This window comes from Callithrix jacchus, chromosome 9, assembly GCF_049354715.1.
Source record: "Callithrix jacchus isolate 240 chromosome 9, calJac240_pri, whole genome shotgun sequence".
In the NCBI taxonomy this organism is placed as follows: Eukaryota; Metazoa; Chordata; class Mammalia; order Primates; family Cebidae; genus Callithrix; species Callithrix jacchus.
In genome coordinates, this window is record NC_133510.1 from 69,831,509 (window position 1) to 69,859,366 (window position 27,858).

Sequence of the window (27,858 nt, forward strand, 5' to 3'; positions counted from 1 at the left end):
CTGGCCCTCCATGATTTATTTATTTATTTATTTATTACCAGGAACATGTGCACTTTATTGAACACAATTGTAGAAAAGTGTGTGAGGGTAAAAGGCTGATACAGGATTGACTGGGGACAGGGCGAGGAATGGAAGCTGGAGTACGTGGGAGACAGGTCACAGGCAGAGCCCCTGGCCAGGATGATTCCTCTGGATCTACTGATAGGCTTGCAGAATCAGTATTGGGATGATGATCAGCAGAATGGTCATGATGATACCCAAAATCAGGGCCCAGATAGATGTTCAGGCACTTGGCGGTGGAGGCGTAGGCCTGGGCCCCGTCAGGTTGCCAACCATCTTCCTGTCCCTAGACTTCACGGAGTAGGCGAACACTATGAAGCCCAGGCAGCAGGAGTTCATGAAGAGGGTGTTGAACAGGGACCAGATGACGTGGTTGGGCACGGAGGTCTCGCTTTGGATGTGGATCACGGTGGATGTCAGGGGCGCAGGGTTGTGGGGCACCCGCAGTGCAGCCACCTCATGTTCCTCCTTCAGCATCTCATAGTTTGGGGGACGGCTGGTCCTGGCAGGAGTGAAGAAGGTTTGGACGGTGTGGTTCATGGTGTCCAGGGAAGACAGGTCGTGGTTGGGTTGCTGGGATGCTTCCTCCATGATTTATTTTTAAACAGCAGCCAGTGTTCTGTAAAAAGGTAAGTCAGATTATGTTAGTCCTCTGCTAAAAACCCTGCAGTGGTTATCAAATTTCCTTAGAACAAAAAACCCAAAGTCCTTCTAAGTCTTTCAAGCCCCTACGTGATTTGCTCCCACTGCACTACCTCTCTGACTGTGTCTCCTGTGACTTCTGCCCTAATTTATACCACTCTAGCTGCACTGGCCTTCTGACTACTCTTCACCTGTGCCAGGCATGTTCCTACCTAAGGCTTTTGCCCTTACCGTTCCTCTGCCTGGAATATTCTTTCCTTGGATCCTACATTGTGCAATCCCACCACCTCCTCCAAGTTATCGCTCACGTCTGATTTCCCAATGAAGCCTACCACCTCTGTAATTTCTACATGTCTATCTCTCTGACCTCCCCCCCACCTTTTTTTTTTGAGACAGAGTCTCACTTTGTCACCAGGCTGGCAAGATCTCAGCTCACTGCAACCTGCACATCCTGGATTCAAGTGATTCTCGTGCTTCAGCCTCCCAAATAGCTGGGATTACAGGCGTGTGCCACCACGTCTGGCTAATTTTTGTATTTTCAGTACAGATAGGGTTTCGCTGTGTTGCCCATGCTGCCCTTGAATTCCTGACCTCAGGTGATCCACCTGCCTCAGCTTCCAACTCTCTGAACTTCTGATGCCAATTATCCTACTCTATTTCATAGCCCTTATACTCTAACAATACTATGTAATTTACTTATTATGCTTATTATTTAGTTTTTCTCCCTCTGCTAGAATTTAAGCTCTATGAGGGCAGTGATTTTTGTGTTTTGTTCGCTGATATACTTACACATGCCTAAAGTGGGCACATTGTAGGTGCTCAATAAGTGAATACTCTATGTTACTCAAAACTGTACAGGCAGAACTCTTAGCAAGCTCTTGTTCTACACACATAATTTAATATAAGCCTGACAAAAGGTCGATTGAACCTTAAGTATGGCATGAAAACAGAGCTGCTGCACCTGAAAGGGCTGCACTGGTACAAAGGTAAAAATCTCAGGGCCAGGTGCAGTGGCTCACACCTGTAGTCCTAGCACTTCAAGAGGCCAAGGCAGGTGGATCACCTGAGGTCAGGAGTTTGAGACCAGCCTGGCCAACATGGTGAAACCCCATGCCTACTAAAAATAAAAAAAATTAGCCAGGCTTGGTGGTGCATGCCTATAATCCCGGCTACTCAGGAGGCTGAGGCAGGAGAATCACTTGAACCCAGGAGATGGAGGTAGCAGTGACCTAAGATCACGCAACAGTACTTACTCCAGCCTGGGCAAAGAGAGTGAAACTCCATTTAAAAAAAAAAAAAATCTCTGCAACAACTTGTGTGGATTGATGACCAGATAGGCCCTGTTCTCCAGCACTTTGGCCTCAAGAATATGGCAGAAGTTAGTGTGGATGGGGGAGGCATATGCAGGGAGAGAAATCCCAAGAAGACTCATAATACTTTTTTTCCATTCCGCTGGAATAAGGCTCAGAGTAAATATGAGGTTGTATTATATAAAATTAACTTCTATTAATTGCAGACCTGGGTTTGCATGCTAAGAATCATACCAGCATATTCAGATTCTTTACTGAAAAGAACTATTCTATCCTTCCAGAAAGTGATTTCCTAAATCCTGGATTCTGATCTAATCTCCATTGATCAAATGCTTTGTCTAAATTTCTTTGTTATTTTGCCACAACCTTTTCTGTCTGTGGGCTTGTTTCCTAATCTGTAAAATGAGTATCAAGAGTGGATATATGCTTAGGCCACTCGCGATGGCTCATTCCTGTAATCCCAGCACTTTGGGTGGCAGAAGCGGGTGGATCACTTAAGCCCAGGAGTTCAAGACCATCCTGGGCTATATGTGAGACCCTGTCTCTATCACAAAAATACACACACACACACACACACACACACACACACTAGCCAGGCATGGTGACATGCATCTCTAGTCCCACTAATAAGGAGGCTATGGTGGGAGATCACTTGAACCCAGGAGGCTGAGGTTGCAGTGAGCCAAGATTATGCCAGTGCATGCCACCCTAGGCTACAGAGCGAGACCATCTCAGAAAAAGAAAAAACAAAAAGCGTGAATATATGCTCTGTGGAGCCTGAAACGTATACAATTTTGGGGCTCTAAAATTATGAATAAATTCAATATTTATTTAGAGTAAATAAACGTATATAATAAAGAATTAAATGATATAATAAAGTCAATATTGAGAATGAGAAGAATCATTGTAGATTTTGAAATACTGACAAAAACCACAGATATCACAAAATCCAGAAAAATAATAATAACTGCCTAGCAACAATGGCTGTAAGTCTTCACCCTGTCTTGCATTTTTCACTTGCATACTTTTTGCAACTAAATGACCATTTTGCACCATTTTTATAGAGATGTTAGAAAGCTAAATTCGTCAAAAATAGATTTTAAAAAATTGATAGTCTCAAAACTTTGTATTATCAGCTTTGCAACTCCTTACTATAATATCTTGTGCCGGTGGTGCTTCTTGCTGAGGAAAAGCAAGAAATTGATCAAATGCCTTGTCTAAATTTCTTCTGTTATTTCTAAATTTCTATCTTGTGCCGGTGGTGCTTCTTGCTGAGGAAAAGCCCTGGGGAGAATTCCAGCCCTTTGATCTCCCTTGGCTTGGTCTCCAAAGGGGCTGCTAACAGCTGTCTGGTGGTCACCGCCCTCGTCTTCTGGCCTACCTACCCCAGCCCACCCTCAACAGCCACTTGGCCTGAGAGAGTGACCTCCATGCTGGGGTCCAAGGGTCCAACGAAGGACTGGTAATACTTTTTTTTTCTCCATGCTGGTGGAATGAGGTTCAGAGTAAATATTATGTTGTACTATCGTAAATATTAGGTTGTATTATAGAAAATTACCTTTTTTTTTTTTTTGAGTCGGGGTCTCGATTTTTTACCCAGACTGGAGTGCAGTGGTGAGATCTCGGCTCACTGCACCCTCCACCCCCCAGGTTCAAGCGATTCTCCTACCTCAGCCTCCTGAGTAGTGGGATTACAGGCATGCGCCACCATGCCCGGCTAATTTTTTAAAATTTTTAATAGAGGTGGGGTTTTTTTGTTTGTTTTTGTTTTTGAGACGGAGTCACTCCTATTGACCAGGCTAGAGTGCAATGGTGCGATCTCAGCTCACTGCAACCTCCGCCTCCTGGGTTCAAGAGATTCTTCTGCCTCAGCCTCCGGAGTAGCTGGGATTACAGGCGCCTGCCACCACGCCTGGCTAATTTTTGTATTTTAGTAGAGATGGGGTTTCACTATGTTGGTCAGGCTGGTCTGGAACTCCTGACCTCAGGTGATCTGCCCACCTCAGTCTCCCAAAGTGCCGGGATTACAGGCGTGAGCCACCGCACCCGACCTAGGGACGGGGTTTTACTACGTTGGCCAGGTTGGTCTCCAACTTGTGACCTTAAGTGATCCACCCACCTCAGCAACCCAAAGTGCTGAGGCACCGCATGAGCTACCGCGGCCGGCCGAAAATTAACTTCTATTAATTGAATACCTGGGTTTGCGTACTGAGAATCATACTCTGGATATTTGTATTATTTAGTGAAAAGAACTGTTCTGTCTTTCCAGAAAGTGATTTCCTAAATTCTGGATTTCCTCCTATTCTGGAATCCGGCTATTTCCTTCTCTCATATTCTGGAGAAGTCGCAGAGCTTTCAAAGGTACTCTGAAGTTTAAGCTCCTCTAGCTTCACCTGCGAGGGCACTTTTTTTATGTGTTCCCTGAATCTCCCCCTTTAACATTCCATGACAAGCCTAAAGCCAGAATACTGAGACTGCAATGCTACCCCCTCACGAGTCGTGGGGTTGTCCCGGGCGGGGCCTGCTCATTTTCACTTTCTCCATTAGAGGCAGCAGCGCACCGTGACCTGGCTTACTAAGGTAAAAAGGCGGAGACCGTTTGCTTCGTCGGCGGTTGGTGACCAGAGTCTTGATTGACAAGCTCAGGCCTCTGAACTACAATCGTTGTTTATGCACGTACAGCCAATGGAAAGCAGAATTTCGGCCAACGGCCAATGAGAACTGGTCTTAAGCGGAGCACTGGGGGGGGCATCCCTCGCGGGAGGACGCCGGGTAAAAGTCGGGAGCGGAGGTGGGCGAGTCAGAGCGTTTCCGGTGTTAGAAGTGCAAGTCGGCCTTGGAGAGGCGGGTTGGGAAGGTATGTCTGAAGCTAAGACTGGACGAACTGGGAGTGAGAAATGGAAAGGGAATTAGCAGTTACTGTTTGAGCAAAAGTGGGAGCAGCTTCTGTCTGCGGACAAATGGCACCCTGAGGGAACGGGGCCCTGTTCGGAGACCAGACTCAGGAAAACTGGGCGGGGAGGGAAGCCAGGGAGCTGGTGCTGCGCATGCGCAACAGTGCTGGAGCGGGGGTGGGGCGGAGACGAGTCTGCGGGGTTTTGCGGGGCGTCGAGGCCCTATTCTGCGCCAGAGCGCTGGCGTAGGCCGCTTCTCACCCCGCCTTTCCTTCCTCCTGCTCCGCGTTTCTCCTGTCCTCCTGCGCTAAGTGTAGACGTAGGGCCCCTTGGCCCAGTCTTGATCGCCTAAATTCAGAGCACGTCCTTCCGAAGTGAAGGAAAGCGAAACCCCACCCAACCGATTGCTGTTCCGCTGCGGCCGGGTCCTCGGATCGGGTCGAGCCTGGGTGAGCGGCCAGTAGCCGAGACTCGAGGTAGGGCCTGGTCGGACAGACTGCCCTGTCACGGCAGGGCGGTGATGTCACACACTACTGTGACACGCGAGGCTCCTTAGTTCTTGGCCGACGGCAGAGGCGAGGGAGGCTGGGGCTGGGACTACCTTCGCAGGCCCACGGGGCGGCCCCGCTCTGTTGCGATTGGTTACCTTTGGGCAGGTGAGGTAGCTTTGCTTTGTTTGGTCTTGGGCCTTGTGGGCGTCTTTCTCAGCCTGCTCAGGAAGGGCGTCGTTGGGCAGTTGTTTTTATCTTAGGCCTACTTGTTGGACCTGTTGTAATAAGTAGGCTTTGGTATTTACTAAGTGTAGAATTACTACCCATTGCTAGCCCCGGCTGGTTGGAGTCATCAGCCTTTCATTGACCACTCCCACACCAAAAACCACTATGAACTTGAGACTGTGTTCTAGCAACTTGTGAATGTGTAACTTAGTAGAAGGGCTGACTGTGCCTTAAAGAGACAAGGGTTTTAAGGTTAAAGGTAAATGGCAAATGGACTTTTCTAGTTAGTTATTGATATTTATTTATAGTTTATATTTTGTCTGTGTGCTTTAAGAATTTAATTCAGGAAAGATTATCGGAATTGCATAAACACATTTCTTTTCTTTGAGATGGGGTTTCGCTCTTGTTGCCCAGGCTGGAGTGCAGTGGCACGATCTCGGCTCACTGCAACCTCTGCCTTCCAGTTTCAAGCGGTTCTCCTGCCTCAGCCTCCCGAATTGCTGTGATTACTGTCGTGCGCCACCATGCCTGGCTAATTTTGTGTTTTTAGTAGAGACAAGGTTTCACCATGTTAGTCAGGCTGGTCCCGAACCCCTGACCTCGTGATCCGCTCACCTCGGCCTCCCAAAGTTCTAGTATTAACACATTTCTTATGGCCTGCGTTATACACAGTTATTTCTGGCACAATTTCGGCTCACTGTAACCTCCACCTCCCGTGTTCAAGCAATTCTCCTGTCTCAGGCTCCCGAGTAGCTGGGATTACAGGCGCCCGTCACAACACTTAACTAAATTTTTTTGTATTTTTAGTAGAGACGGGGTTTCATCATGTTGACCAAGCTGGTCTCGAACTCGTGACTTAACGTGATCTGCCCGCCTTGGCCTCCCAAAGTGCTGGGATTACAGGTGTGAGCCACCGCGCTGGGCTATTTCTGTAATGGTTTTTACACTCTTCGGTGTTTTCTTATTCCTTATTGTCTAGTATTTTCTGTTCTGGCTTAAAGAGAATATGTTGACGTTTAGATTCTCTGCCGCATTCCTCCAATAGGGACAGAATAGTTAAACCCTTGAAAAATGCAATCGGGGCCGGGCGCGGTGGCTCACGCCTATAATCCCAGCACTTTGGGAGGCTGAGGCGGGTGGATCACGAGGTCAAGAGATCGAGACCATCCTGGTCAACAAGGTGAAACCCCGTCTCTACTAAAAATACAAAAATTAGCTGGGCATGGTAGCGCGTGCCTGTAGTCCCAGCTACTTGGGAGGCTGAGGCAGGAGAATTGCTTGAACCCAGAAGGCGGAGGTAGCGGTGAGCCGAGATCGTGCCATTGCACTCCAGTCTGGGTAACGAGCGAAACTCCGTCTCAAAAAAAAAAAAAAGAAAAATGCAATCGGTAATTTGGATCCAGAGTTTCCTTCTTCCATTTTAAAAAAAATCTGGTTGTGGAAACATGGCTTATTACCACCTTCCTCCTTTTTTTTTTTGTTTGGTTGGGGGTCATAGTCTCACTGTCACTCAAGGCTAGAGAGCAATGACACAATCATGGCTCACTTAAATCTCGACCTCCCTGGCTTAGGTGATCCTCCCACCCCTGCTTCCTGAGTAGCTAGGACCACAGGTGGGTGTCACCAACCCCAGCTAATATTTGTACTTTTTTGTGGAGATGGAATTTCACCATGTTGCCCTGGCTGGTCTCCAACTCCTGGACTCAAGCGATTTATTTATTTATGTTTTATTATGAGACAGAGTCTCACTCCCTCACCCAGGCTGGAGTGCAGTGGTGCAATCTCGGATCACTGCAACCTCTGCCTCCCAGGTTCATGCAATTCTCATGCCTCAGTCTCCTGAGTAGCTGGAATTACAGGTGCATGCCACCATGCCCAGCTAATTTTTTTATTTTTAGTAGAGATGGGCTTTTGCCGTGTTGGCCAGGCTGGTCTTGAACTCTCAACCTCAAGCGATTTGTCTGCTTCAACCTGCCAAAGTGCTGGGATTACAGATGTAACCCTTTTCCTAAAGAATAAGAATCAGCTCTCCTAAGAGAATAAGAAAAGGCATACAAAAATCAGCTGGGCATGGTGGTCCCCACCTGTAGTCCCAGCTACTTGGGAAGCTGAGGCAGAAGAATCACTTGAACCTGGGAGGCAGAGAGGTTGCAGTGAATTGAGATCGGATCTCTGCCTGGGCACAGAGCAAGACTCCATCTCAAAAAAGAAAAAGGAATAAGTCAGTGTAAAATTAATCCACATAGCATTTTCAAGTTCTTTTCTTTATAAACTACATCTTTATAGATGTAGTTCATGCTCTTTATACAAATGCTGAAAAATACAGAAAAATGTATTAGGAATCAGTGTATGTTTTTTGTTTTTTTAAGATTTGTTGGCTGGGCCCTGTGGCTCACAACTGTAACCCCAGCACTTTGGGAGGCTGAGGCAGGTGGATCACGAGGTCAGGAGCTCAAGACCAGCGTGGCCAACATAGTGAAACCCTGTCTCTACTCAAATAAAAAAATTAGCCTGATGTGGTGGTATGTGCCTTGTAATCTCAGCTACTCAGGAGGCTGAGGCAGGATAATCGCTTGAACCCAGGAGGTGGAGGTTGCAATGAGCAGAGATGGGAGGTTGCAGTGAGCCAGCTGATTTTTGTATTTTTAATTTCACCATGTTGGTCAGGTTGGTCTCAAACTCCTGACCTCGTGATCTACCGGCCTCAGCCTCCCAAAGTGCTAGGATTGCAGGCTTGAGCCACCATGCATGCTCTCTTGCCACTATTACACTGTTTGTTTGTTTGTTTGTTTGTTTGTTTTTTTAACTTAAAAGAGATATTTAAAGTGGGACTAATCTTGCCATTTTCCTGCTGGGTTGATGTGTGAGAATTAAAGGGGATATGTATATAAAAGCACCTTAAAAGTTATAAATCTTATATAAATGTAGTCAGAAGTATTAGTATAGGAGGTACTACTGCTGGCCTGAAGAGTTTCATTTTATTTTGTGAACTACCCAAGGGTATTATTTTCCTCTAGGGAAAACCACTGAATATTCTGATGCTCTGGCTTCTAATTTTTTTTTCTTTACTACTTTGACCTGGCTGTACAATCTGATAGAAGTGTCTTCTACCACCCCTCTGTTTTGTTCCTCCAGAGTTTCTAACCAAACTGCATGCAGCCCTTCGTAGTTTTTATATTATTACATACATTTTGTTTTCCAAAGATGGTGTTTGAGACCAAGGAGAGAAAGGCTGTCCCCTTGACTTTAAGGTTACTTGAGTGACCCTTTCTGAGGTAGGTTCTACTCTGAGCCAGCTGGGGAATATTGATTTGAGGCTGCAGCACTCTTGATCTGGTAATAATAGGGTCTAAATTTGTTCTAGAGACTCTGTAGTCCTTAAAGCTTGGGGATAGCTGAGCTGAACCAGATGCAAGCTCTGCCCTCAGGGTGAGAAGTTCCTGCACAGTTAACTGGAATCCAAAGCACTTGAAAAAAGAGCTTCAGGAGTGAGGGTGAAGTGAGAGTGCTGTTTGTCCTAATCTATGTGTGCTCCCATTTGGGCTAAATATGGTGTTATTGGGGAGAGATTACTGGTTTATGCTGGAAGAAGATTATGTATTTAGGATATTGGGGGCTTCTTAGGATTCAGTATCTGTCAAAAAGTTGTTAGGGAGATTCAGTAGTGTCAAAGTTTGGTACAAAAAAATAATTTACTGAAGGCAGCAGGAATTTCATCTCCAGTTATTGGTTTGGTTTTGAGACAGCTCCCTAGAGAGATGGATTCAGTATTAGCTAATCCAGGGATTTGGGTCCAAGTTAAGGCAGAGGCTGGGACATCTAGGGTGTCTATATGGAAAGACTAAAGGTCAGCCCTTGTTGAAAGGCAGTTCCTTGGATTGTTCCTAAATGAACTGACCTACCTCCTGGGAGTGGCAGGGAAAGCATCAAACTATTGTGCATTTACTTCATCAAATCCTTTACCATATCAGATTATCACTTAGTGGCTATTAGCCTGTCTCAAAATGCCCATGGCCCTGTGGGACAAGAGAGATGGTATAAATGTGTTGGAGGAGAGGTGTGCCATTTAAACAAAAGTATAGACAGTTCTCAGTTTATGATGGTTTGACTTAACGATTTCTTACTTTATAATGATACAAAATTGCTACCTGTTCCTTAGAAACTGTACTTCAGGCTGGGCATGGTGGCTCATGCCTGTAATCTCAGCACTTTGGGAGGCCAAGGTCGGGGGATCAGTTGAGGTCAGGAGTTCGAGACCAGCCTAGCCAACATGGTGAAACCCTGTCTCTACTAAAAATACAAAAATTAGCCAGGCATGGTGACACGAACCTGTAGTCCCAGCTGCTTGGGAGATGGAGGTTGCATTTGTCAGAGATCATGCCATTGCACTCCAGCCTCGGGGACAGAGCGAGACTCTGTCTCAAAAAAAAAAAAGAAAAAGGAAAAAAAACTGTACTTCAAATTTTGAATTTCCATCTTTTCCCAGGCTAAGGACATGTGGTATAATGCTCTTACATGAGATATTCAGCACTTTATTATAAAGTAGACTTTGTGTTAGATGATTTTGCTCAACTTCAGACTAATGTGTTCTGAGCACATTTAAGGTAAGGTAGGCTAGGCTTAAGCCATAATGTTTGGTAGGTTATGTGTAGTAAATGCATAAATTAACGATATTTTCAGTTTACAATGGGATTATTGGGATGTAACTCCATTGTGAATCAAGCATCTGTACTTTTAACCAGTAATGAGATTTTTGCAAGTGCCTTTAGATTTCAGTTTATACCTTTCTTAAATACCACCATCCCCTTCGAAATTAATTGTTTTGTTTTTGTTTTTGTTTTTGTTTTTGTTTTTGAGACAGAGTCTCACTCCCTCACCCAGGCTGGAGTGCAGTGGTGCACTCTTGGCTCATTGCAACCTTCGTCTCCCAGGGTTCACACAGTTCTTATGCCTCAGCCTCCTGAGTAGCTGGAATTACAGGCATGTGCCACCACGCCCAGCTAATTTGTATATTTTTAATAGAGACAGACTTTCACCATGTTGGCCAGGCTGGTCTCAAACTCCTGACCTCAAGTGATTCGCCCGCCTCTACCTCCCAAAGTGCTGAGATTACAGGTGTGAGCCACTGCATCTGGCCCCTCCAAATTAATTTTACTTAATATTTGAGTAAATATTAAGCCTTCAGGATATAGCTACCTGTGAGTTAATGGTTGAGTACTTTTTAAAAAAATTAATTTACATGACATGTAAATTAGCCTGGGATAGATGTATTCTAAAACCAGACTTTTTTTTTGGGGGGAGACAGAGTCTTACTCTGTCACCCAGGCTGGAGTGCAATGGTGTGATCTAATCTTGCTGCAATCTCAGCCTCCTGGGTTCAAGTGAGTCTCCTGCTCCAGCCTCCTGAGTAGCTGGGACTACAGGCATGCATCACCATGCCTGGCTTATTTTTGTATTTTTAGTAGAGACAGGGTTTTACCATGTTGGCCAGGCTGCTCTTGAACTCCTAACCTCAAGTGATCCACCTGCCTTGGCCTCCCAAAGTGCTGGCATTACAGGCTAAAACTAGACATAAGAGAGAAGAATCTGGAACCTTTTTGGATTTGGCTATGACCAGAAGAAAAGAAAAAAAAATAAAAGAATAATCTATTGAAGACATTGGAGTAATGAGTACACCAGTAATAATGTTAGTACACCAGTAATAAAAATGGCTACTGTGTATTAAACTCATCCTGTGTATAAGAGCTATTTTAAGAACTTTATTATCTCACCTAATCTTCAACCTTATGAAGTAAGAAATGTTATATATTACTATTTTACAAATAGTAGGGCAAACTGAAGTGCAATGAGGTTAAGTGCCAGAAGCTTACTGTGTGTCCCACCACTAAGGGAGTAACTAGGATTCAGAAGTAGCAGACACTCTTAACCACCATGCAGGGGACATGGTTATACAATGTATGAAAATTAGTAATAAAAACTAATGATTGGAAAGCTTTCCTAGCCAAAAACACAAAAGAAGAAGAAAAAAACTACTGAAAAATCACTAACAGTTCCTCCCCCTCCTTTTTGCTTTGTTTTTTTTTTTTTTGAGACGGAGTCTGGCTCTGTTTCCCATGCTGGAGTGCAGTAGCATGATCATGGCTCACTGCAGCTTGGAATTCCTGGGCTCAAGCAATTCTCCTTCCTCAGCCTCCCACGTAGTTGGGACTACAGGCACACACCACCACACATAGCTAATTATTTTTTGCAGAGATGAGGTCTTGCTATTTTGCCCAGGTTAGTCTGGAACTCCTGGGCTCAAGCAACCTTCCCACCTTGGCTTTCCAAAGTATTGGGCTCACAGGCGCAAGACACTGTGCATGGCCTAATTTTTTTGGGGGGGGATGTAAACATAACCTCAAGATTTTATTGTCTTCCTAATAAAACTTAAACTGATATTTAATTAAATGTATGAAGAGTATTTTCTTAGACTTGCTGTTTTAATGTACACACTGAGGCAACGTCTATCCTGGCTCCATCATTGCATAGAATGCATACTAAATCCATGATAGTTTGGTTTTGCATAGCTTTTGGCTACTTCAGCATGTTTCATATTTACTGTAGTTCCTAGGTGTGTGGGAATAGTATTGAAGATAATTTTTTTTTTTAATTTAAGGCTTGACCCTTGATAATAGTCTTTCATTTTAGGAGAAAGAAAAGGGAGATACCTAGAACAAAACAACAAGGGATTTAACATGACCTAGATGTCTACTGCTAAGAATACCTGTCTCCTTCCAGCCCCTGCTGTCCCTCCCTTCACAAGCAAAAGCAGATCGCAGGAATATCTAATTCAAAACAATTTGTTTACTTGTTTTTTCTTGGGAAAGCTGTTTATTAAGCTCTTAGCTTTTTGTTTTTGCATGGCTCTGGCAGAAGAGGCTGGTCAGTGGTACCACAGAATGCAAAACTTTAGCTGTATTTGCATGACATGTTGACACCTTCAGACAGGTTTTCCTCTCCCAGGATGAAGGTTTATGAAGGCTTAACACGAGGCTCTGAATGAAATTAGAGGAATTTGGTTGTGATTAACTCCTGAACGTTTACTTCTCATTTACAAATGCTGTATAGGCAAAGTTTCCACAACTCCTGGAGGCACTATCCACATTGTATTCTATGTAAATAACCCCTCCTCTCGGTTTTACAGTTGAATTGTAAGAGGCTTAGAGGTGTGATGGGACTGCTGTATTGAATTGTTTTAGCAACTTGTAATGTACTTTTTTTCTTTATTTTGGTAAAATATACATAACATGTTGTAATGTGTTTTTTTAAACGTGTTTTTTTAAAACAAAGATTTTCATTTAACTGTGGGCTCCTCTGGAATGTTGGCTGAGTTACCTGGTTAATGGTATTGAATATAATACTTCAAGCTCTGTTGAGAGCTGACTGCTCCTAGGATGGAGAATACTTGATATGAGAGCTGCTGTTTTTGACTTATGAGTGCAACTTAATCTTGTTTGGCTGAGTTTGCTTATTGGCCACTGAAATGTAGGTATCTTTTCTGAGCTTAACTAGTTGAAGCTAAGATTGAAACTTGGTAAGTTTATCCTATCTGGCAAAACTTGTCAGAACAGTTTTATCTCATTACTTCTCTGTATAATTAGTTCTTGTCTATTTGGAACAGATCTAGAGCAAACTATCATATTATAAGACCTACGTATTTCCTCTCACATTTTAACATTTCTGAAATAAATTGTCATCTGTACATTGTGTCATATACGTTAAATGTATACAGATGCTTTTCAACTTAAGACGGGCTGCATTTGGGAAAAAAACCTAAGTTGAAAATGTTGAAATATTGTTAAGTTGAAAAATGTAAGTCCTTTTCTTTTTGTAAGTCAAACAAAAAGAAACGGAGTTTGTTTTTTGAAACGGAGTCTCACTCTGTCGACCAGGCTGGTGTACAGTGATGTGATCTCAGCTCACTGCAACCTCCCTCCACCTCCCAGATTAAACTGATTCTCCTGCCTCAGCCTCTCAAGTAGTTACAACTACAGGCTTATGCCACTACACCCAGCTAATTTTTGTGTTTTTAGTAGAGATGGGGTTTCACCACGTTGGCCAGGCTGGTCTTGATCTCACGTGATCCACCTGCCTTGGCCTCCCAAAGTACTGGGATTACAGACATAAGCCACTGCAGCCAACCTGTAAGTCATTTTTATTTACAATAGGTGTATCCAGATATAATCCATTGCAAATCAAGGAATGTACTGAATGGGTATTTATTTCTCCCAGTGATAGGTCAACCTTGGTACATCAGGGACCATCTGTACTTTACCAGGTTTATTTCTTTCCTCATAAAGCTATTACAATTGCTGTGCACTTTTGCATCTATAATATTTGGTAGTTACGTATTTCACTTAAATTGTGAAATAGTGATATTGGAAAACAGAAGTTTTAGTTATTTTTTAATGATTTCAAACCATAAGCTTCTATTAAAGTTAAATTGCTATTTGACATCTCTCCCCCAACCCACACAGCCTTTGAAGGTTTTGGTTTTTCCATCAACAGTTGTTAATGGAGAACCAGAAAGAGGCAGTCAGTAAGTACCCCCTGGGAAATGTCAAGGAAGTAACTGAGAAAGGGGGGTCTGCAGTTCTCCCCTTGAACTGATTACACTGAGCAAAGTCTCATTACATGAGCATTGCCCCTTTCTTAGAATCCCCTAGGTGTTTGAGGATCCACCCTGACCCTTCTTTAATTCTTGTGATTAGAAGCAAGAGGTTCTTTAGCATTGCTGTTGTGAATACTGAGAAACGTGGCTCTGAAGGTTGCTTCAGTATTGTTGCAAGTGCTGTCTAGGGATGTCATTAGGGGTGTTAATGGAAGCCTTAAACAAAGACACTTTCCAGGTGCTGGATTCTGCCATGCTGTAAGTATGCTCTCTAGAGGATATATTCATATTCATGTTGGTTATGGAAGGCTGTGGTTGGCCTTGCAACAACCTGCAATAATTGCACCATCTAGGTCAAGAGGGCCCAGATCTGTGTGACTCAGAGGAGAGAACAACAACCTTAGTAGGTTCTGCAGCTTCTCACTGTATCCATCCTTAAGAACAGAACTAACAAAAGTTCTGAGGTGAGTAGGGATGTTGATGAGAGAAGGAAAGGAAAAATCAGAGAAGGCAAGCCAGCCATTATGATTGTTTCATTTGTGGGAGAGAGCCTCGGGAAGCAAATGATGCTTATATCTTTCCACTGGCCCAGGATTCCTTAGGAAATTTGTTTAGGGAGTGTAACTTTTATTACTTAGATTAATTGTTAGTGTGCTGGGTGCTGATTAGAGAGTGCTTCATTCAGTAGGTGGCCTTTCATACAACTTACCTTTTGTGTTTGAATCCCTTTCTCTCTGCCCCTTCTTTTTGGTAGATTTATGGTTGGGCATTATGGGCCTAATAAGAATTTGGAGGATTTATATTTAGAAAAGATAAAAGTTCTGATTCGATCTTTAGTACTATAGACTGAATATGTTTATTTAGGATTGCATGTGAAATTGGGGAGGAAGCAAAACTTAAGAACTTGATTTTATGGTATTGATATGATCTAACCTGGATATAGTTCAATTTAAAAATGCCCTTTTTGGCCGGGCGCGGTGGCTCAAACCTGTAATCCCAGCACTTTGGGAGGCTGAGGCGGGTGGATCACGAGGTCAAGAGATCAAGACCATTGTGGTCAATATGGTGAAACCCTGTCTCTACTAAAAATACAAAAAATTAGCTGGGCATGGTGGTTCGTGCCTGTAATCCCAGCTACTCAGGAGGCTGAGGCAGGAGAATTGCCTGAATCCAGGAGGCGGAGGTTGTGGTGACCCGAGATCGCGCCATTACACTCCAGCCCGGGTAACAAGAGCGAAACTTCGTCTCAAAAAAAAAATTTTTAAATGCCCTTTTTGATATTGGGACAGTTGGCAAAAATCTAAATAAAGTCTGTAGATTAGAAACAGTATTGTATCTGTATTAATATCCTGATTTTGATCATTGCTTTCAGGTAATACACACTGAAATATTTAGGAGCACTGTGTCTGTGTGGTTAGGGAAAAAATATTTTTACGTCTCTGTATATTGCTATATAGAGAGAAGATGAAGCAAATGTGGTGAAATATTAGCATTTAGGAAATCTGGGTGAATTCTTTGTACTGTTCCAACTTTTCTAAGGTTCTGAAACTGTTAAAAAATATCCCCCCCAATCCTCCTTTCTGCATAAATTTCTTTTTTATGGAGGTAGGAACCTCTCTTTTTTAAATTGTGGATTCTTTTCAGTTCAGTTCTAAAATGTATTAGGTGGGAAATTTTGATATGCATATATTTAAAATGCAAGTCTTAGTGCCAGACCCAGCTTTATAGTTTTTGTTTTGTTAGGACTAGTCAATGTTTTATTTTTTATCCTTGAGGTGCCGCTAGTGAGGGAATTCTTTTTTTTTTTTTCTGAGACAGTCATTCTGTCTCCCAGGCTGGAGTGCAGTGGGACAGTCTCGGCACACTTCAGCCTCCACCTCCCAGGTTCAAGTAATTCTCCTTTCTCAGCCTCCCAAGTAGCTGGGATTATAGGAGCACACTAGCATGCCCGGCTAATTTTTGTGTTTTTAGTAGAGACACGATTTCACCATGTTGGCCAGGCTGGTGTTGAACCCCTGAGCTCCGGTGATCTGCCAGCCTCGGCCTCCCAGAGTGCTGGGATTACAGGCATGAGCCACTGTGCCCGGCCAAGGGGATTCTTCAGCATTTCGAAACAATGACATAAAATTGTTTTATGTGCCGGTGTCTAGGTCTCATTAACTAGATTGTTAATTGAGGGTTTCTCTTACAAACTAACTGTCTTTTAAAAGTGCAGATTACCTTCTGAAAGAATAGAAATCAAATGGTAGTAACAAAATAGTTCAGGGAAGAAGATGGGTTCATTTCCTCTGTCCTCTTTAAAATGGTTGACTATGATAGCAAATATAATGTAGAAGAAAACATAAAAATGCTTGTGTTAGGGCTGTGGAACTTTAGGCTAGTTTTTATTTTTCTGAACTTATGTGTTGCTTTTTTAAAGAAAATAAGCTGTTTGTGTGATATTGTGTGACTTAGTGACTCTAACCTTTCTTTATTCTACAGAGTGGAGGCTGTGTTGCACAGACTCTGGAACCATGAACATATTTGATCGAAAGATCAACTTTGATGCGCTTTTAAAATTTTCTCATATGTAAGTGTTTTGATCTTCACTGGTTTTGTATTGCATTTCTTTTCATATCTCTTTTTCCCTTTTCCTCGTTTATAACTTTTGTATATATAAGCTAACAAATTAACTGGGCCGGAATCCAGAGACCCTGATGAAAATGTCCAGATTCTAAAGGTTGCTGTGTGGTTACTGGAAAGGCATTTATTCTAGCTTCGTTACTGAGTATTTATAATGTTGGGCTTTTGGTCTTACTCAACAGTTAAAATTCTGTTAACCTATTTTTTTCTTCTTTTTTTTTTTTTTTGTATTTAGATGGAGTTTTTACTCTTGTTGCCCAGTCTGGAGTGTAATCTCGGCTCACTGCAACCTCCGCCTCCCAGGTTCAAGGAATTTTCCTGACTCAACCTCTCGTGTAGCTGGGATTACAGGCATGTGCCACGTGCCACCATGCTCACCTAATTTTGTATTTTTAGTAGAGATGGGGGTTTCTCCATGTTGGTCAAGCTAGTCTCGTACTCCCGACCTCAGGTGATCCGCCCACTTCAGCCTCCCAAAGTGCTGGGGTTACAGTACATAAGCCACCGCACCTGGCTCTGTTAACCTATTTTAAAAACAATCTTTTTTGGCCAGGCACGGTTGGCTCAAGCCTATAATCCCAGCACTTTGGGAGACCGAGGCAGGCAGATCACGAGGTCAAGAGATCAAGACCATCCTGGCCAACATGGTGAAACCCTGTCTCTACTAAAAATACAAAAAATTAGCTGGGCATGGTGGTGCGTGTCTGTGATCCCAGCTGCTCGGGAGGCTGAGGCGGGAGAATTGCCTGAACCCAGGAGGCGGAGGTTGCGGTGAGCCAAGGTTGCGCCATTGCACTCCAGCCTCGGTAACAAGAGCGAAACTCTGTCTCAAAAAAAAAAAATAATAATAATCTTTTTTATTATTTTATGCTTTCTTGAAAGTATTTTAAACTATTTGTAACAGAACTTTTACATATTCCCAGGAAGGGAAAGAGAGAGAAATGATTCTTCTTAGCTTAAAGATGAGATTGGTGTGAGAGTGATTTCTCTTATTCACATTCTTTTCTTAGAACCCCCTCAACACAGCAGCACCTGAAGAAGGTCTACGCAAGTTTTGCCCTTTGTATGTTTGTGGCGGCTGCGGGGGCCTATGTCCATGTGATCACTCATTTCATTCAGGTAAGAATAGTTTTCTCTCCTGGTTGCTGTGGTACAAATTGTGTTAGGAAAAAACCAGCTCAGCGAGGTGGTCCAAGGACCCTGTTCCTCTCTTTAATCTTTATCAGTAGTTTAGGATTTAAACTCAGCCATTAAATCAGGACATGTAAAGCCATTTTAATTTTCTGGCAACTGTCCCCCCCCTAGATACTAAAAACAGAGTGTCTTAACCGTTGGCATTGAATGATGTGCTTCTGACCTACAGGACTCCCATCCACTGAGTAGACACATGACATGCATGCTGGGATTCTTCTGCACAGAAGCCTTTTTATCTTTTCCTCCATTCTTCCTTACAAAATACTGATTGTATGATTAATTATCAAGAGAGGCAAGATTGAGACCTTTAAGAAATTGACCCATTTTATTTTCTGATAACTGTTGTCTGCATTGTTGGGTAAAAACCTTCAACAATTTGTTTTTCCTATGTTGAGGGAGAATTTGGGTTTGGTCAGTAGGAGTAGAAGGTACAGTTTGAGGAATAACCAGAAAGTGTGAAGACTCACTAACATAGTCCTGTTCCTTTGTGGAGTATCCTTTTTAGCATAAATGTAGAGGTGGGCCTCTGTTGGCATTTGCCACTGCTGAGAGCTATCCTTATGTTCAGGCATCTTCCAGCAGGGATTGTGTGAAAAATTATCTAGACACTCAAAGGCTAGGGCTTTGATCACTTGAGTTTTAGGCAAGGTTAGCCCTTAAGTAACGTAGTAAAATACAAATCAATCCTTGTTATTCACAGATAACATATTTGTGAATTTACCTACTCGTTAAAATTTGTAACCCCAAAATAAATACTCATGGCACTTATTGCAGGCATGCACAGAGTGGTGAAAAAGTTGAGTCACCCTGCTGTGCAGTGTTGTCAGCTGAGGTCGAACACGGCAGTAGTCTGCCGTCTTGTTTCAATTCTCATATTGTAAACAAATGTTCTTTTCATGGTCATTTAGTGCCACTTTCTTTGCATTTTTGTGCTTTTTATTGGTAATTTTGCTGGTTTCTTTGAGTGGGGGTCTTCCTGTGTGGTCCTAGCTGGTCTCAAACTCCTGGGCTCAAGGGATCCTCCCACCTCAACTTCCCAAGTAGCTGGAATTACAAGTGCATGCCACCATGCTTCGTTTAATTTTGCTGTTCAGAATGCAGACAGCATAGTGCTGAAGTGCTGTCTAGTATTCCTAAGAGCAGAAAGACTGTAACGTGCCTTATGAAGAAAATATTAGATAAGCTTCATTCCAGCATGAGTTATACTGCTGTTGTGACTGCAAGTTCAATGTTAATGAATCAAAAATAATGTCAAATGAGGTGTCCTTAAGTGGAAACACACATAAAACAAAATATCTATTGATCATTTGATGAAAATATTGTAACCATAGGCTTGCAGAACCTACCTACCTTGTATTTACCCCAGGAACAAGGGGCATACTAATTTATTGTCCACTGTGACTTTATAACATAAACACTGTAAATGAGAATCAGCTTCTTCCTTTAAACGGAGGATGGAACTCCAGTGTCTACATTCATCCTTAATGATTTCTCTCTTTTCTAATGCCTGTAGCTTTTCCCACTTGCGTTTAAAAAAAAAAAACTTACTACAAAGCTAATATTTGTTCATTTTAGAAAATTCAGAAAACAGACTAGCAATGAGAAGGAAGTATTTTTAAAAATTCCTTAATCTCGGCTCGGCACGGTGGCTCACGCCTGTCCTGTAATCCCAGCACGTTGGGAGGCCGAGGTGGGCGGATCACCTGAGGTCAGAAGTTCGAGACCAGTCTGGCCAACATGGTGAAATCCCATCTCAATTTAAAATTTAAAAAAAAATTCCATAATCTCAGCTTCCAGAAATAACTACTTAAAACTTTGGCTAGTTTACAGTCTTCTTTATATATATGCATCTTGGTGTTTGGGGTTTTTGGGTTTTTTGTTTGTTTTAAGTGATCAAAAAGGGATCATTTCTATTTGTTCTACAGATGGAATGTGCTTCACGCACTTGTTTTCATTGATTTCATCTTTTCTGTTTTTTGGGGAAAGACTCACTAATAGTTTGACTTGCGTAGTTGTACTGTAGTTGAAGAACTACCAAAGACAGAAGAACCTCCAGCGTCCACCATGGTCCTGACTATGCTTCAGGCCTTCTGGGTTCTCTCCTCAGCCCCACCCCTGAGAAAACACTACTTTTTCCCCTGCCTCCAAGTTAAAAGCAAATGTTAGGAAGTTCAGATGAGTATTTGAACCCAATCAAGGTCACTTGCAAAATAAATTTGAAACTTTCAAGTGTTTAATAATTGACTGATTATGACTCTGACAGGCTGGCCTGCTGTCTGCTTTGGGCTCCCTGATATTGATGATTTGGCTGATGGCAACACCTCACAGCCATGAAACTGAGCAAAAAAGACTGGGACTTCTTGCTGGATTTGCTTTCCTTACAGGTACATTAGGAATTTGTCTAATTTTGAGGGGGTAAACTATATTTTCAGTATCTCTTATTTAGCCCTTTTTTTTCCTTCTTATTTTCGAGACAGCGTCTCACTCTGTCACCCACGCTAGAGAGTGCAGTGGCACGATCTCGGCTCACTGCAACCTCCACCTCCCAGGTTCAAGTGATTCTCCTGCCTCAGCCTCTTGAGTAGCTGGGATTACAGGCATGCACCACCATGCCCGGCTAAGTTGTGTATTTTTAGTAGAGACGGGGTTTCACCATGTTTGCCAGGTTGGTCTCCAGCTCTTGACCTCCTGATCCACTCTCCTCGGCCTCCCAAAATGGTGGGATTTACAGGTGTAAGCCATCGTGCCTGGCCTCCTGGCCTGCTTTCTAATTTCACATAGGTTAATCTTGTTTCCCCATCCATAGGGAAAACTCTTTCTGAGTAGCCATTGTGACTATATTTTTGTGTCCAAAAAAAAAAGGCATTGTGTACTTGAACAAATGAGGTTTAAGAGCTTAGGTAACATGTTAATAGTAGACATGAACTATTAATAAATGAGACCTGAAAATCTGACTTAGTTGGACCCACAGTGGCAACTATCATAGGAGCTTCTGTTCTGAGTCTTACAGACAGTGCATTAGAACTATACATTGAGATCCATTGTGGACACTTTGCTGATTCTCAAGAAAAGAATTAAAAGCACAGCTCTTCTAGAATTGTCATAAAGAAAACAAGACTCAAGCTATATAATAAAAATATTTGCAAAACAACATTTGAATTAGAACAGCTTGTTCTGAGTGACAATCTAATCTATATAGTGTTGGAGAAATTTTAGAAAGGAGATGTAGGGATTAAGATTTTTGGGTCAGGGCAAGCTAGTTTTTGAAGGCATTAAGGGCTGGAATTATCAGAAGGAAAGAGGAAAGTAACTAGAATGAAAGAAATGTTAGAGCTGGAACAGGTTGGTTGCCCTCCCGTTGGCGGGTGTCCACCTGCAGAATCAGTCTGGCTTTTCTTTGCTACAAAGGGGAGTCAGTCCTGCATGACTACAAGGTTGCCGGCCACGAGGCAGTGTTTTGCTCCTTGTCCTTTTTTTCTGTTCAATTCCCGATCTGGCCTATATCACTATCTCACATCACTCTAGCTCTGAAATGTTTGACATGCCTGTTTTATTTTCTTCTAATTTCTGTTCCCTCCCTGGGGTCATCCATGATTTTCAGCTATGATGACAGTTTTGCAGCTACATCTAAAAAGAAAAATGCAGTCAAGTATACATTTTATTGAAAACAATTAATGGAGGAGGGGAGAGAGATTTAATTCTTAGGCCACGTTTGTTAAGAGCATGAGTATGCCTATACTTTGGGATCAGCTTTTGTATGAGGATCCTATTCAAGAATTGATGGTAATACTGTGTTCTGGGTTTTTTGTTTTCTAGGAGTTGGCCTGGGCCCTGCCCTGGAGTTTTGCATTGCCATCAACCCCAGGTAACTCTTTTGGTAGTGTTTTATGTTCTTTTATCTTTATGAATATACCTTCTAAATGTAGGCTGTATATCTATATACAGATAGACGAGATATCTGTATACCATTAATCTAATGGTCTTTTTCCTCTAACAGTATCCTTCCCACCGCTTTCATGGGCACAGCAATGATCTTCACCTGCTTTACCCTGAGTGCACTCTATGCCAAGCGTCGTAGCTACCTCTTTCTGGGAGGTAAGTGTGAACTGGGAAACATGGAATGAGGCTTCTCTTTAGCCAGAATTCTCACTAGCACTCCTTCCTCACCCCTAACTCCTTTGTGACTATCGAATTGAGATTAAAAACCTTCATTCTGGGAAAAGTTAAGAAATGGCTTTAATGGGATTGCTTTACTTTGCTTCTCTCAAGAAAGCTTTTTGCTGTGTCTTACAGGTATCTTGATGTCAGCCCTGAGCCTATTGCTTTTGTCTTCCCTGGGGAATGTTTTCTTTGGATCCATTTGGCTTTTCCAAGTAAGACTTTGCATAGGACTTTCTAAGCCTTGCCATTCACCTTCATAGGATGGAGCCTTCTGCCACACAGGCTGCATAAGGTTGGGCATTGCTAAGAGAAAATGGTTTGCTCAGAGACCATTTGTATAAGGCCATTCCAACAGTGGCTAATTGTTAAAATGATTGAAACTCTTCCAGTGACCAGTGCAGCATTGTGACTAGGGAAGTAATGTGGTTCTTCACCCTAGGCTGCTGTTCTCATGAATGGTAATGTTCATAGGGTTAACATTTGATGTACTTTCAAGTGACCATGAGCCAGAAAGTATGGCTGTTTTTTTTTTTTAATCTACAACTTTCTGCTATATAGTAACTTCATCTCATTCTTTTGTTAGGCAAACCTATATGTGGGACTGGTGGTCATGTGTGGCTTTGTCCTTTTTGATACTCAACTCATTATTGAAAAGGCTGAAAATGGAGATCAAGATTATATCTGGTAAGTGTGGGAACTAGTCTTTAACAAGCATGAAGGTTGAGGCACATTTTTCCATTCCACAGCTAAACTTAGTTTGTTATTGGCTGAACATAGGTGTCCAAGCTTTGGGGGTGTATGTGGTAGGAAACCTATGGTTTTTGGAACTGTGTCCCATAATCTTCCTCAATTCCTAAAGACTTCAAATTTTTTAAAAATCTGGGCTGATAGGCCAGGTGTGGTGGCTCATACCTGTAATCCCAGCACTTTGGGAGCCTGAGGCAGGCAGATCCCTTGAGCTCAGAAGTTTGAGATCAGCCTAGGCAACTTGGTGAAATCTCATCTCTATTAAAAATACAAAAAAAGTAACTGGGCATGGTGGCACATGTATGTAATCCCAGCTACTCAGGAGGCTGAGGCACGAGAATCATTTGAACATAGGAGGCAGATGTTGAAGTGAGCGAAGATTGTGCCACTGCACTCCAGCTTGGGTAACAGCAAGACCCTGTCTCAGAAAAAGGAGGGGGAAGGGGGCTAATATATTTACATATCTTTAGTGGCTATCTCCAGGCAGAGGAACAGGAAAGAGATGGTTCTCCTTTTTCTCTTTATATTTCTGTATTCTTTAAACGTTAAACAATGAGTAGAAGATACACTCTTATTTAGAGACAGGGTCTTGCTTTGTTGCCCAGGCAGTGTGGTGCCATGAACACGCTTGCTGCAGCCTGAATTTCCTGTGCTCAAACAATCCTCCTGCCTCAGCCTCTTGAGTAGCTGGGACAACAGGCACACATAACCATGTGGGCTAATTTATTTTTTTAATAGAGATGGGGTCTTACTGTATTGCCCAGATTAGTCTGAAGCAATCCTCCTGCCTTGGTCTCCTGAAGTGTTGGGATTACAGGCTTGAGCCAACACGCCCAGCCACCTTTTTTTTTTGAGACAGATTCTTGCTCTGTCTTCCAGGCTGGAGTGCAGTGGTGATCTTGGCTCACTGCAACTGCAACCTCTGCCTCCTGGGTTCAAGTGATTCTCATGCCTCAGCCTCCCTACTTGCTGGGATTACAGGTGCTCACCACCATGTCTAACTAATATTTGTAATTTTAGTGGAGACGTTTCTTGTTTTCACCTTGTTGCCCTGTGAGGCCATGGTCTCGAACTCCTGGCCTCAAGCAAAATGCCTTCCTTGGCCTCTGAAAATGGTGGGATTACAGGCATGGGCCACCACGCCCAGCCCACATTTCTTTAAATGTTGTGATTCTCTCAAAGTCTCATGACTAATTAATGGTAGTTCAGGGTTCACAGATGGACCTCTGCAGAGTTCAAAGCCCTTGAGACAGGGCTTGCTCTGTGACTCAGGCTGCAGTAGGCAAGTGGCACTGTCATGGCTTACTGCAGACTCAACCTCCCCAGGCTCAGGTGTTCCTCCCACTTCAGCCTCCTAAGTAGCTGGGATTATAGGCGCATGCCACCATGCCCTGCTAATTTTTGTATTTTTTATAGAGATGGGTCTTGCTGTGTTACCCAGGTTGGTCTCAAAACTCCTGGGCTCAAGTAATCCACCTGCCTCGGCCTCCAAAAATGTTGAGATTACACGTGTGAGCTACCGTACCCGGCCCAGTCTCTTTTCTGTATGCTACAGGATTTAGATGAGTCTAAAAGGATCTCAGACACCAGAGTTTTACTTCTTTAGTTGGGGGTAAAGTGTGGGAGAAGCTGGCTTGTGGGGATGGAGGTGGGGTTTATATTCTGCATCTTTGTGTGCTTGTGGATAAAAGAAAGTCTGAAGTACAGATCCTAATCTGGTTCTTGCGTTTCAGGCACTGCATTGATCTCTTCTTAGATTTCATTACTCTCTTCAGAAAACTCATGATGATCCTGGCCCTGAACGAAAAGGTTAGTTAGCCTACAACCCAAAGATGAGAGAATGATGGCTCCTTGGCTTGGCATGTGCTCGCACACTGTGTAGGTCCAGCATAACTGTAAGGCAGGCCACCGAGTAAGAGGTAAATCACAAGTCTTCAATTGTTAGAGAAAAAGCAACAAGTAAAAAAAAAAAAATTTTTTTTTTAAACTAATCCCTGAGCTTAGTATCAAAGGGAAAAGCGCTTCAGTGGCAGTAAACATAACCTACTATATGAAGAATTTAAAGGCTATATAATTGTGACTCAGAGAAAGGTACTATGGAGGACATTTGTAAATTTCAGAAGTAGACTAATTTAATCCATTTGTTAGTCTTAATTTTTTTTCCAAGGAAGCATTGTATATAGGGCTAATGGGTATCAAATATAGTGTAGTCCAGCAGTGGGGAACAAACGAGCTGTTTTTGGCAGACCTTGTATTACGGAACTAGAGACAGTACAATGGTAGTGGGAGCAGCTGACCAGATAGGATTGCTGTCTCTGTCTAGGCCGTGCCATAGTTGGGCTGAGCACCAAGCAACTCAATTTTTATTCCTTAATACATTGAGCTTTCACCCAAGACTGAATGAAGAATTCTTCTGGACCAAATTATTTCTGAATGTCAGTTCATGCCAAAGACTCATGCTCACCTTGCAGAGTGGAGTACTTCCTGGGCCTAATGGATGCTTGGTGGTCTTGGCCTCTAGTTTCACTCTTCTAGGATAGAGTGCCATCTGCAGCCTTCGCCATTGGGATCTGAGCTGTGGTGACTGTGAATAGCCTTGAGTGGTCAGGCAGCCCACCTAGGCACTCCTGTGGTGGGGGTGGGGACAGCTGCTTAACCTTTATTCTCGGTAGGTCTGTTGGCAACTTTGGGAACCACCAGTAGGACGTGGTTAAGATTCAGTTCTTGCTGAGCTAAGGAAGCATTTCTCATTCCTTTTTAATTGTCTGCCTCCCTTCTGACCCAAACTAAATGCTCACTCAAGAGTTTTAGCTTGAATGTCAAATGTCAAAAATTAATTGGGTGATTTTTCTCCATTTCTAGGATAAGAAGAAAGAGAAGAAATGAAGTGACCATCCAGCCTTTCCTGAATTTGACTTACTCTCCTTCCACCCCTCATTTCCTTTTCGCACACATTACAGGTGGTGTGTTCTGTGATAATGAAAAGCATCAGAAAAGCTTTTGTACTTTGTGGTTTCCTCTATTTTGAATTTTTTGATCAAAAAACTGATTAGCAGAATATAGTTTGGAGTTTGGCTTCGTCTTCCTGGGGTTCTCCTCGCTCCCTTTTTTGTTAGCCCCATCCATAGCCTCTTCCTCTGCTCAGGCAGCCAACTCGCTGTGATGAGGAGTTGGGACTAGCAGAAGACGCTAACTTCAGGAGTCCACTTTCCCACCAGTGGACCTGACTGTTTGGTATAGCCACCCGGCCCTTCCTTCCTTATCATTGTTAGGTATGCACACAGTTCCTATGGGACTGGGCCATGAGTTTTCCATTGGAAAGAAGTTCACTGTCCCATTGTTAACTCAGCCTTGTTATATCTGAACTGTCAGGCCCTACAAAGAAAATGGAGAGCCTCTTCTGGTGGATGCTTTGCTTTTTCTGAGCTGCCCACGCTGGTCTGGCAAACATACCTTTCTGCTTTGCCTTCACAAAAGTAATGTGGATTTTTGTGTGTTTCCTCTCCCACCCCTTGCCTGACCCTCAGCCAGTCAGCCTGCTTCCATCCATGGGTGGGGAAGACCAGCAGCACAAAGGGAAGACTAATTCTTGTCAGGCATTTTTCAAAAGGCTGATTATATATCTCAAGGTACACCATCGTAGGATTCCCCTAAACTTGCCCTGTTTTTGTTTTTTTAGTTGGTTATCCCCTTACCGAATGTTCTCTACTAGGTAGCTATGATTAAGTGTCCCAAGAGAGCAAGGATAGGGAAAGGGAATGGTTGAACCTCTGAAGCTCATTGTAACCAATCCTGCCAGACCTGTTTGGGGCAGCGGGGAGCAAAATCTTTACTAACCAAGCGGTTCCTTGTTGAACGGGGCTGTGATAACGTAGGAGGCAGCAATCCTAATAGTCCTTCAGTGCATTTTAGTCTATCCCGAACTAGAATACCAATTGGTGAAGTCAAGCCAGAGATTCGGAGCAGTAGATAAATGTTCACTTTACTGATGCACTTTAGTTTTTGGTCTGTTACCTATTTTCCGGAAATTTGTGGCCTTTTAGGCAGGAGTTCGGTGACCAAACCAGTGAGAGCCCCAATCCCTGCAGCTTTTGGCTTCCAAGTGTGGGTGGACAGTTCTAATGGCGATCTCCAGCTCCTTCCCTGTGGGCTGCCACAAACAGCTGCCCACAGAGGGGCCAGTGTGGGGCGTGATTGTTTCTCTGAGCTGCTCTACAGGGCTACAGTGTGAGAGGATCGAGCCTTTGAAAGCTCATTACCAGTAGGACATAATTTTTGGCTGTCCTTATTCACAACCAGTGCACAGTTTGACACAGTGGCTGTGGGTTCACAGTGCACCATGTCACTGTGCTATCCTATGAAACCATTTGTTTCCAAGTTGTGTTTATTCCTGGAGTGGCATGCCACCCAGAATGGCTCACTTTCACTGAGGATGCTGTTCTGATTTAGCTGCTGCCTCCAGCCTCTGGCTTGATAACTTAATAAAGGGACTTTCTTCCTATTAAACCCCTGTTAGCACCTCTCCATAAATTTGGTGATTCTCTGCCAGGCCCAAGAATTTGAGTTACATCTCTTGAAGCCAAACTCTACTTCTGTGCTTTTATTGCTTGGACTAATGGAGTTCTTTAGAAACAGTGCCAAGAATGACAAGATATTTTAAAAAAAAAACTACTTTTAAAAAAAAATGCCTAACAGATTTTTAAAATACAGTTATCTCTAATTACCACTTTCTTTTCTAGTTCCTTAATTTTCAGCTCAGGCTGCATTCTAACTCATACTGTGAAGACAAAGGTGTTTTTGATTCAGAAATATATGAAATCTACATAGTCTTAATTTGTAAAAAATAAAATTCGTTAACCTTT

The 27,858-nt window shown here is 43.0% G+C and overlaps 2 protein-coding genes across 5 annotated transcripts; one reads left to right on the top strand and one right to left on the bottom strand.

Moving 5' to 3' along the window:
* Window positions 1–5,404, bottom strand: LOC103795220 (interferon-induced transmembrane protein 3). Its single transcript, XM_054238549.2, is given in 5 exon segments — window positions 1–276; window positions 278–315; window positions 318–679; window positions 4,499–4,896; window positions 5,168–5,404. Coding segments are annotated over 3 exon segments (453 nt in total). The 5' UTR covers window positions 652–679; window positions 4,499–4,896; window positions 5,168–5,404; the 3' UTR covers window positions 1–195.
* Window positions 4,815–27,858, top strand: TMBIM6 (transmembrane BAX inhibitor motif containing 6). 4 transcript variants are annotated; one of them, XM_009003746.5, is made up of 10 exons: window positions 4,815–5,562; window positions 16,754–16,841; window positions 17,905–18,013; window positions 20,352–20,472; window positions 21,905–21,953; window positions 22,086–22,183; window positions 22,382–22,461; window positions 22,833–22,933; window positions 24,730–24,805; window positions 25,859–27,858. In XM_009003746.5, the coding sequence occupies exons 2-10, from the start codon at window positions 16,786–16,788 to the stop codon at window positions 25,880–25,882; spliced, it is 714 nt and encodes a 237-aa protein (XP_009001994.1). In that variant the 5' UTR covers window positions 4,815–5,562; window positions 16,754–16,785; the 3' UTR covers window positions 25,883–27,858. The 4 variants fall into 4 exon arrangements, with proteins under 4 accessions (XP_009001994.1, XP_002752451.2, XP_078192837.1 ...); XM_002752405.7 differs by having other exon boundaries at window positions 4,815–5,382; XM_078336711.1 differs by having other exon boundaries at window positions 4,815–5,355.

Bases quoted from the DNA above. Each gene is read 5' to 3' on its own strand.
- TMBIM6 (XM_009003746.5), top strand. From the start codon at position 16,786: ATGAACATATTTGATCGAAAGATCAACTTTGATGCGCTTTTAAAATTT. The intron at 16,842-17,904 runs GTAAGTGTTTTG...TTCTTTTCTTAG, and splicing joins CTTTTAAAATTTTCTCATAT to AACCCCCTCAACACAGCAGC. The intron at 21,954-22,085 runs GTAACTCTTTTG...TTCCTCTAACAG, and splicing joins TGCATTGCCATCAACCCCAG to TATCCTTCCCACCGCTTTCA.